Here is an 11,250-nt window from a genome sequence, read left to right as displayed (position 1 = left end):
CCGGGACCTCGTAGGAGTACATGCACTTTTTGTTTCAATTTTGACTATTTAAGCTTCGTTATAAAGCTTGGAAATGATGGGAAATTAATGAACACAAGAGGTTTATTTTTTATCGGGTCCCAGTGACGGAGAAATGCACACTGAAGGGCGTTTACCGTGTTTTTCCAGCGTGTTTTTCCTAACAGGTAGTGAGCCTCAGCGGTCAGTCAGTGTGGCTCTAAAAGGAGACTGAATATCCCGCTCTGTAATCTCTTGACAGCCTTTTTAACCCATCTTCGGATCGACCGAGGCTTTCAACGGAGCACTCTTCTTTTCCCAGAAACATGGACAATGTGTTGTTTTTGTGGAGTAGTTTTCTGCTTTTGTAACAGGTAGGGTTTCTATTAATGTTGTTCACAATTATAACCCCAGCAACAACCTGTCGTCCGCCTGTTAGGCTATTATCGTCCACAGCAGCCCCTAGTAACAGCGACGCGGGGGTTTTCTAGCTCAAAAATAGTGAAAATTAGTCGGTTTTGGTTAGTGTTAGTCATGTCGTAAGAGTGGGGAATGTAACATAACATTTTGTCTGTTTATATCTGGCGTATGGGTTAATTCATAATGGCTGGTGTGGCGCTTTTACACCGCTACCCTAATGTGCGCTTTCCCCCACAGCGAGCTATGAATTCCGCTTTTTATTTGGCATGCACGTCGCGTTTCTTCCTCCCAGTGTTTAAATACAGAGGTGTCCCTCGTGAGTCATTTTTTAATCAAGGATTGCAAAATCTACTATCCACCTGCCATTAAGTGCATTCAGGCAGATCCACTGTCAATTAATTGAATAGTGAATGTTGACCGTTAAATACATTTTAGTGACACACTTCAGGCATGTTTTACAACCTGAAAAATACCAGCATAAAATGACTGTTTGGTGTCTATAATGACCCAACATTCAGGGTGTATAGGGACCTTTTTAGATAGTTATAAATGTGTTACAATGCACTCTTGTTTTAGACTAAGATGTCAGAGTAGAGGTGTCCTTTGTTGACCTGGCTCCTCATAAATGTTCCATGAGCATCCATGGAACATTTAATGGCTATAGTATGTTTCATAACTGCATTTCAGGTTATTTTCTTTTGTCTCTTGTACTTAATGGAGCTATTTTGCTAGCCTAGGCTCCATAGTCCTGGTAAAAATCCTTAGAATATCTGTTATATTTGCCACTGGGACCCTTCATGGGACAGGACAGTGTGCCAATGTCTGCACTGCACTAACTCATGTTCTCTTGTGTTAAGATTTCCGCCACTGATGGACATGAAGAAGGCGGACGGTGTGGATTAGGATCTTTTTCCTCTTCCTTTTTTATTTTTATTTGGCTTCATCCTCCTCACCTCAATGTGGTCTCTAAAGGACTTCTTCCTCCTCTGTGGTTCGAAATGAAATGATGGCAGCACGTTGGAGTGATTCACCACAGGACAATGAAGAGAATAAACAAACAGCGGTAACTCCGTCTTGCGAGGTAAGGAATTTGGATAGAGATGTGTCTGAATTACTGTTTTGTTTTTATTATAAGTGTGCAAACAGATCTGTTGAAGTGTCTTTTCCTTGCTTGACTGTTGTGGTATTTCACAGTTATCTGCTGACATATTGAATTGTGTGAACTTTAGCAGTGTGGCAGAGGAGTTACGATCCTGAAATGTTGTGCCAGAATCCTTTTGGAACGTCTATTTTTGACACAACAGCAGCTTTATACTACTCAACGGAAGTGGAAAACATGTGGATTCACTATATATAAACGTGGATACACAAAGCTTTCATGAAAACCATCAGTCTATTTAGCAACTGTAACTTCATCAGCGGCTGTTCAAAGGTGTCCAGAAAGCTCGTGACATGCCACAGAAGTTGCTCAGGGTGACTCGGGAGGGGAAACAGAGTGAGTGTGAGCTAAGTGTTGCCGCACATCACATCTGCCAGGGTTCGGGGTGACTAAGTTCATTTTTTTTCTCACTCTTGACAACTGTTTAAGTGCACAAAGAGAGTTTTTCTACTTGCAGTGCAGCCTTTTTGTCGGTCTACATTCCAAACGGCACTTTACAGAGCTCATCCTTTTCCTCTTAGGCACAGTAGCGTCAGCAGTTACATCATCATAATCATCATCATACTCCAGCTAGGCTTGATGCATGTCATAACAGCAGTGCAGCGGTAGCATGTTTTGGATAATCCATCATCAGAAAATGGCAACAGTGCTCCGTGTGTGTGTGTGTGTGGCTTTAATCCTCTTACTATATCAGAACCAGCTAAGGATGGGGGACGTAAATCGTTGGGAACGGGGTAAGGCATCAAATCTGAGAGTGAAGGAGTTTTTGAGATGTAGCAAAAGAGGGGGACAGTTATTTGTTTGTCATTGAGATTAAGCTGGATTAATGTTTGTCAGAGGCAGATGAGTGGAAAATGCGCTTCATTGGAAATGGAAGCTATTTATTCCTCTAAAATCTTGTTCCAGTATCTATGAAGAAATGACACAAAACAGAGTAGTACACTTTCGTCTCTTTTAGCTGCCTTATTTGTCTCTGCAATGCGGTGTCCCTCACATCCTTTCCTGCTATTAAACGATTCCCATAACATCACTTAATTCTCTGTCACTGGGTAAAACTACAGCCACAACAGCCTTCTGAGCTCCCAGCTGTTGAGCAGAAGCATCAAAAACACATTAATTACTCCTCCAAACATACTCCTTACACTGGCACGCTTTGGATAGCTCAAAATCAGCTTAACCCACAGATGAAGCCTGATTTTTAAAGACTGTTTGGATAAAAGGCAAAAAAAAAAGGATGGAGGATGGTGCGGAAGTGTGCTTTGCAGGTGCTGCCAAATGAATAACCAGACTGCCCTGATATTAGTGAGATTTGATTCTGATAACCTGAGGAACAAAACACACTCCACAGCGCTGCAGGAGATGTGAGTCACCTGTGAGTCAGTGCCGGAGTGTTAGCATCCTCAGGCTCGACACAGGAGCGAGGCCGCTCTTTTTTATCTACCTGATGCCTCCTACAACACAGTACTCTCCCAACTTTCAGGCTTCACTGCTTATGAACTGCTGTACCCCCTGGGATGAGCCTCCCCTCTCCTCTCTCCACCAGCCAACCCCGCTGCATCATATCGACTCGCTAATGAGCGAGATTGCAAGGGGCGTTTCCTCCCACCAACACACACACACACACACACACCCCCCACCCCTTGCTACTGCCAAACTGATGGTAGCAACGCTGGGGTAGTGCAGGCACAGCTGCCCTGATCATCAGGGGCAAAACACCCCACGTGTATAACGTCTGCTTCTCCCTCTCGGTTGGCCTCATTCACTCTCCCTACCTTACTTGACCTGCTGTCACAGTCCTGCTGATACCAACTCTCCCTACCTTAGCAGCTGAGCTCGCTTATATACATCACATGGAAAAAATATATAGATATAAAAGGTGACTTCTTTGGGACACAAATTACGATTTATTTAATGTTTGTTAATCTGTCAGTTATTTTTCCAAAGTCCATATAATCTCCGAAAAATAGTGAAAATGTGATAAAGTCAGAAGCGGAAATTGGGGAATTCTTTGCACTTCTTTTGTACTGAAACAATGATCAAATTGGATTAGTTGTCTAAACCTTTTAGCCGTAGTGTTTGGCCTTATTCCCGCCTTGGTTCTGTTCTTTTACATTTCATAATATAGGCCTACGTGTTTTTGTGTTGAGATAGAATGGAATTGAATGTATTATAACTTGCACATGATAAAATGTAAGCTAGTTTCATTATTTTGATCATTGAGTGATCATTTGAGTCATTATTTTAAAGGTAGAAATGGTAAAGACTATCACATCTTTGCTTCTCAAATACCTTTAACCTTTTTTTCCTGTTTTATTTCATTGTTTACTGAATGTCTTTTGATATTTGGCAGACCAAACAACTGGTTTTATCGAGCAAAATATGAATAAATCAGCCGATAAATTGATTTAGAATGAAATCATTGGTTACACCTCTCATGTCGAATCAGTAAATGCCTTCACAAACAATGCACTTTTGCTCATTGTCTTTCTCTCTCCTTTTATTCACTCAATTTCAGTTCTATGTGTTCTATTTCATTTAGCCAAACCTGTGAGATATACCTTTGTGTGGAAGAAAAACATGTGGATAAACGATAAGAGGGGGATAAAGAAAAGCAAGAACACAATGAAACTCTCTCCACCATATATCGATCATATCCCTTATCCATGTGGAGCCCATGGCGGTGCTGTGAGTGCTGCTGATGCTCTGTGGTTCACTCTAAATATAGCCCATCCCAACACCATAAATCCCTGTCCTTTTTTTCCCCTCTCCCCCGTCCACATGCTTTTCTTTCACCCGTCCTCTATTCCCGCGTGTTTTTAGTGATGCTATATTTAACCCGTGGAAAGATGAATGCCGGAGAGGGAAAAATGGAATCACTGTACTGGAATTGCTCTACATTTTTTTCTCCTGAATGCTCTTACAAGCAGTGAATGTGAGTATGTTGGTCAGGACAGTGGCATTTTAGAGGTCGGGGAATGTGACAGCGGTCAGTTTCTGCCACGTTATTTTCAGTGGAAGAAAAAACACACTCTCTTTTTCCAGCTGGTGACAAGTCACATGTCCAGTGTCACGTCCACAGCTAAACTTAAGTTCACCATTATCTCACGTCTTAAAAGTCTGAGGGTTTATTTTAATCATTGGAAGAGGAAAAAAAAAAGAAGAGGGATTACAGTGTCTCAAAAAGGAAATGAGCCATACTTTTATCACTGTTTAGATCCTGGGCAGTTCATCAATCAGAGCAGCAACGAAACCATTTTGATTTGCATACATTTGAAAAGCAAATGTGTCCCGTGCAGACATCAGGGTTTTTTCTTATTCAGCACTAACCCGGACGTGACCTGGCTTCTGTGTTAGCACTCATAGAGAAAAAGCGTTGTGGGAATCACCAGAAGCACGCCCTTAAAAAGGGATTCCCCCCGGTTTGGAAACACCACATTCACCTCACAGTTCTCATCATGAAACTGAAACCAGGGTGTGTGTATGTTTTGGCATCTGTTATCGGAATCAAACTTCCCAGCTGTTGTCGGTCAAAGGGAAACAAGTGCTGTGTGGAAACTCAAGGTCAACCTGTGTTGGGCCCCCTTATCTTTTTCATTTGGAGAGGTGACGTCCATGTCTCCTCTTCATGTCATCCTTCAGTCTGCCTCAAGCCCAGACTGTTCCACAATCACACTAGACGCCATTATTCCGCTGACTACAGGCATGGCATGATTGATGGATGGATGTTTGGAGGGAGGAAGGGAGGAAGTGGAAGGGATTGTTGTCAAATCAGATGAGAGTTTAACCATTGGGGGAGAAATTCCACCCTTTTCATATTTTTGGTTCTCTCTTTTGCCAATTGGCTCAAACTCTCTTCCTCTTCTGCTTGAATGCCCTTGCCGCTTCCGAATATAAAGGAAGGGCAGCAAGAAGATGGTGAGAGGTGGTAGTTTTGGGGGGGAGGGGTTGCAGGCAGAGAGGCTGAACAGAACCAGTCTAATGCTCAGTGAGGCTGAAGCGCTATCCATTACACATGCCCAAGGCCTCCCCGTCACAACACTCCCCCCCCATCTGAGTCTATCTTTGGCTCCGAGACATGACATACAGTGGGGCAAAAAAGTATTTAGTCAGCCACCAATTGTGCAAGTTCTCCCATTTAAAAAGATGACAGAGGCCTGTAATTTTCATCATAGGCACACTTCAACTATGAGAGACAGAATGGGGGAAACAATCCAGGAAATCACATTGTAGGATTTTTTATGAATTAATTGGTAAATTCCTCTGTAAAATAAGTATTTGGTCACCTACAAACAAGCAAGATTTCTGGCTCTCACAGACCTGTAACTTCTTCTTTAAGAGGCTCCTCTGTCCTCCACTCGTTACCTGTATTAATGGCACCTTTTTGAACTCGTTATCAGTATAAAAGACACCTGTCCACAACCGCAAACAGTCATACTCCAAACTCCGCTATGGCCAAGACCAAAGAGCTGTCAAAGGAGACCAGAGACAAAATTGTAGACCTGCACCAGGCTGGGAAAACTGTATCTGCAATAGATAAGCAGCTTGGTGTGAAGAAATCAACTGTGGGAGCAATTATTAGAAAATGGAAGACATACAAGACCACTGCTAATCTCCCTCGATCTGGGGCTCCACGCAAGATCTCACCCCGTGGGGTCAAAATGATCACAAGAACGGTGAGCAAAAATCCCAGAACCACACGGGGGGACCTAGTGAATGACCTGCAGAGAGCTGGGACCAAAGTAAGAGAGGCTACCATCAGTAATACACTACGCCGCCAGGGACTTAAACCCTGCAGTTCCAGACGTCTCCCCCTGCTTAAGCCAGTACATGTCCAGGCCCGTCTGAAGTTTGCTAGAGGGCATTTGGATGATCCAGAGAGGATTGGGAGAATGTCATATGGTCAGATGAAACCAAAATAGAACTTTTTGGTAAAAACTCAACTCGTCGTGTTTGGAGGAGAAAGAATGCAGAGTTGCATCCAAAGAACACCATACCTACTGTGAAGCATGGGGGTGGAAACATCATGCTTTGGGGCTGTTTTTCTGCAAAGGGACCAGGACGACTGATCCGTGTAAAGGAAAGAATGAATGGGGCCATGTATCGTGAGATTTTGAGTGAAAACCTCCTTCCATCAGCAAGGGCACTGAAGATGAAGCGTGGCTGGGTCTTTCAGCATGACAATGATCCCAAACACACCGCCAGGGCAACGAAGGAGTGGCTTCGTAAGAATCATTTCAAGGTCCTGGAGTGGCCTAGCCAGTCTCCAGATCTCAACCCCATAGAAAATCTTTGGAGGGAGTTGAAAGTCCGTGTTGCCCAGCGACAGCCCCAAAACATCACTGCTTTAGAGGCGATCTGCATGGAGGAATGGGCCAAAATACCAGCAACAGTGTGTGAAAACCTTGTGAAGACTTACAGAAAACGTTTGACCTCTGTCATTGCCAACAAAGGGTATATAACAAAGTATTGAGATGAACTTTTGTTATTGACCAAATACTTATTTTCCACAATAATTTGAAAATAAATTCTTTAAAAATCAGACAATGTGATTTTCTGGATTTTTTAAAAGAAATTACAACCCTCTTTCTTTTCCTCCTTACCCTCGTCTCTAAAAATGGGGGTACAAACGAGCTGATCCAGATATGCTTCGGTTATGATGTCATAACCAAAATGTGGGCTGGCTTTACTTTGAACTCCTGGCAACGTCCCGCCAGCGTGACACGTCCCAACCTATCATCCCCCATATACAGTCAGCACACTGAATCCACTCTGTTTTGGAAGTAATATGGCCTGTGTTTACATTAGCACGCATCGCTAACACTTGGAGCTAACGCCGTACTGGAGAAACTCTGTGTAATATAAAAGATCCTGTCCTTGTGGTAAACCCAGAGAGAGAAACGTTTGAGCTCCATACTGTTTCAGAAATAATGCTTGATGTGGTTTGGAACATGATATGGCGTTTAATCATGGAAGCTTTTAGTTTTTGTCCTGGTGGAAAACTCTCTTCAGAGGAGAGATCATGACGCTGTAAAGGGGCGTGGCCAGCAGCAACTAGTTTATTTAAAGCTACAGTCACAGAATCAGCACTTCAGGAACAGGGCTGAAATAGATGGGGGTGAGGCATGCTGCAATGGGGGATCTGTTTGGTATTTTGAGCAAAACACTTCAGAGACATGTTTTGTATAGATATGGCCCTACAATATATTGTTCAAATAAAGCACAATAGGAGACCTTTAAGTCAATTATATGTTGCACTTTTGGCGGGACCTGGCAACTTTTATTTTTTATATTTAAAACCACACTAAAACCATGTGAGTGTGATGTTTTTGGTTTTAATCAACCCTTATGTAACAGATAGTTATCAGGACATATCTTATCCCGCGGTATGAGTGTCGGCTTTGGGGTCTTGGCAGGAAACAGCATTATTTCCTGTCAGCGTCAGCAGTGGAAATGAACAAGGACAGCCTGATGAAGGAATGGTTTCATGAATGGCTGGCAGAGAAGCCACAGAATGGCAGAGCCACTCTTCTTCTGGGAGCCTCTGTCCCCTTTGATTGGCTGTGGAAGTCTCAGGGGAACGAAGTCCCAGCAAACTGGTGTTTGATATTATATATCATTTTCACTAATTGACCACAACTACTTAATAGTAGACTATAAAAAGCATTGGTTTATGTCGTCTAAAAGAAGGCCTGCCTATTAAAATGGCTGGATGTTTTAACAGATTTGAAGCCAATAAAGTAAATAAAGTGTTATGTTATACTGTCACTTGGAACAAAGATTTAAATGGATTTATAATGAAAGTATATAAAACAGACACATTGTGACCTCACTCAGTGTTCATTGCAACATCACTTGTGCTGAAATCAGGACACCGAAACTATTCTTTTTATACATTAATCAAAAGGATTTCCCTTTTCCATGAGTTTTATATCATTGTAATTTAAAAACGCCTAATTTTGGACTGTTGTTTGGACAGAACAAGCGATTTGAAGACGTAACATCGGCTTCTGGAAACTTGTGGTGGGCATGTTTTAGCATTTTCTGACTTATTTTAGTAATAAAAACAGAAAAAATAAGTAATTATTATTATAAATGTACAGAATGCTCCTGAAATAAGTCTCCACTTGAAGTACATTAAGGCTTTCAGATCGTTTCCGTGTTTTTTTAAAACTTTAAATATTTTCATTTGACTGTAGAATTCAATTTACTGTAGATATCAAGTTTCATGGGTGTCATTAGTCCTCTACGACAGCTCACGTTTAAGTAAAGAAGTAATGTAAATATATAAAAATGAACAATGTGCAATACAATAAGATAAATAAACTATCAATAAATTACCCGATGATAATGAAATTGATATTAATATTCTTTTGGTCAAGATTTTAAAAAATGCAGGTTGCATTCAGCAGCTAGAAGACACAGAACTCCCGGCTGCAGTCTTAATGAATCTGACAGTAAAAATGTGTTACTACTTGCTCTTCATCACTATTTCATATCTTGCCTGTGAACCATCTTCATAACCCTCAGGTTGACTCCCCACACGACTGACATGGAGTTCTGTTTCTCTGCCTGATCTATTTTCCAGTCAGTGAAATGACCTCAGCATCCTAAACATGCGTGCACTCCCCTGTTGATCTGCACTGCAGGAGGGTGTGTGGCTCTGCCTGCGTGCGTGTGCGTGTTCAGAGATCAGATCCATAACTCAGGGTTGATTGGATTATATTGGCTTCAGTGCGGGGGTGGGGGGGGTACATGCTTTTACTGTTTACTGGCCTGCTGCTGGCTTGTGAGGTGGGGGTTTTGTAGCCACAGCTCATGCGTATGTTGCTGCATGATGTCACGGCGGTTTGCTCGTGTTATTCGCTGACAGTTGTGTCTCATTAGTTTGCAATTATTCCAACATGAGATCATTTGCACTAACGTGATTTAGTCCACATAAATGCAACACATTTTATTCAAAGACAAAGCAAGTCTTCTTTTAAAAACACCAATGTGAATAATTGATTTTTAGTAATGACATTTCTTTCAGCGGCTTTTACATTCAATTTAAAAGGCAGTTAAAAATGACCTGGCCAAGATATTTTTGACCGGAATAGCACTGCTGCAGATCATGGTCAAAGATTTACTCGTATAATAAGTAAATGTATTTTATGCATAAGATAGCAAAAGAGGGACTTTAATGCGGTTCAGAATTAATCTTTGGATAGCTGTGTGTTTTGGACTGACATCACAAATGAAGTGATGTTGTTTTGTGGGTCATATCTTGACATGTTTTACCCCCCAACGTGAAAAACAACGTTTGTCCTGCGGAGGTTTAGCTTATTGTTCAATCAGTATAATGCAACTTTTCAAGTAAATCATCACACTGGGGGCCTCCTGAGTTAAAGAAAGTCAAAAGATAGTGTGTCGATAATGGAGAGCTGGTTAAAGAGTTATGGGGGCCAACCAGAGGTTCCCAAACTGGTGTAATGAAAGTGTGTTGTGGGGCCCTGGGTTGCCATGTCTGGTCACTGAGTGTGGCCTATAAGGGTTGGATGACCTTTCTGTCTAGACTGTGTGTGTGTGTGTAGCCCTATGACCTTACAGAGTGTGATGTCTGTTTTGTCACTGAGGTTGTCTTTACCCATCTTTTTGTGATACGTTTATCTCCGATACACAGATTTCACCAAAAAGACGAGTGCCCATTCTGCTGAATAAACGCTTAAAACTGCACATTGCTGTACTTGCAGAATAACCACTTGGGACAATGGTGTGCTGGTTTAAATGTTTTACATGGTTTAAGTAGTTATTGACTTTTATTTGCCTGTTCTTGGATCCCTGTAATTGAAAAAAAGTCCAAGGCTGATCGACACTTTGTTCTAAGGGGTTATTAAAAAATGCATGACTATCTTAAACCCCACCTCAGGCTACTCATTTGCCCCTAAGTGGTTGTGGCCATCATCATTTCAAGTGAGCTTAAAGCGTCTCATTGATGAAGCCGCCAGTGTCACAATCACAACCATCTGGACGTCACACAGCATCAAAGGGTGGAAGGAACATAAACAATCCCAGACAACTCTTTACTGGCATCCAGTAGTTCTCTCTTCATGCATTTCCGGCATATTTTCCTGCCTCACGCGCTTGATTTCTTTGACATCCCACGGTGACAGGAAGTCTTTAAGTTGACGTTCGTTTGCGTTGCCGAGCCGAGGTTTTGTCTTTGCTTTGTAGCGACGGGAGCTACGGGACGTCTGTTGTGTTTCGTCAGGAAGTCATCCCTCTGCAAAGGACAGTAAAGGTTTATTTTTCATGCAGGGTAAGGAAATAAATAACTCAGGCGGGATAGATTTCCGCATTGCCGGCAAAGTGCAGAATCAGTCAGGTTTGGAAGAAGAGGCAGAGAGGCTGCGCTGTCTCTCCTCTAGGTTTTCGCAGGATGACACAGGCATCTTAAACCCTCTTAAGGTGATACAAGCCTTAGGTGTAGTTTCACTTGAAGAAGGGACAGCAGCAAAAGGTGCCTATTGAGTCACTGTCGGACTCCTTTGCCTTTCTCTGGCGGTTTCCAGAAAGAGGAGAGGGAAAACATTCTGTCTCTGGGCATGTCCTGCAGTGCGGCCTGATGCTTGATGATTAAAAGTGAGCCTTTTGCTCGTCCACTCAGGCTGCCTCAGCCTGGTACGACTGCGGAGACG

The 11,250-nt window shown here is 42.4% G+C and overlaps 1 protein-coding gene across 1 annotated transcript in view; it reads left to right on the top strand.

Moving 5' to 3' along the window:
* LOC134884071 (rho GTPase-activating protein 21-like) overlaps positions 1–11,250 on the top strand; it is an 80,638-nt gene continuing 69,388 nt past the window's right edge. The window contains exons 1-2 of the mRNA XM_063912690.1: positions 1–371; positions 1,275–1,498. Of these exons, the coding sequence (XP_063768760.1) occupies positions 1,421–1,498 (78 nt within the window). The 5' untranslated portion in view covers positions 1–371; positions 1,275–1,420. The remainder of the gene's footprint in view (positions 372–1,274; positions 1,499–11,250) is intronic.

This window comes from Eleginops maclovinus, chromosome 21 (assembly GCF_036324505.1).
Source record: "Eleginops maclovinus isolate JMC-PN-2008 ecotype Puerto Natales chromosome 21, JC_Emac_rtc_rv5, whole genome shotgun sequence".
Lineage (NCBI taxonomy): Eukaryota > Metazoa > Chordata > Actinopteri > Perciformes > Eleginopidae > Eleginops > Eleginops maclovinus.
Note: the sequence above shows the minus strand (reverse complement) of the source record. Positions and strands in the feature narration are given on the sequence as shown.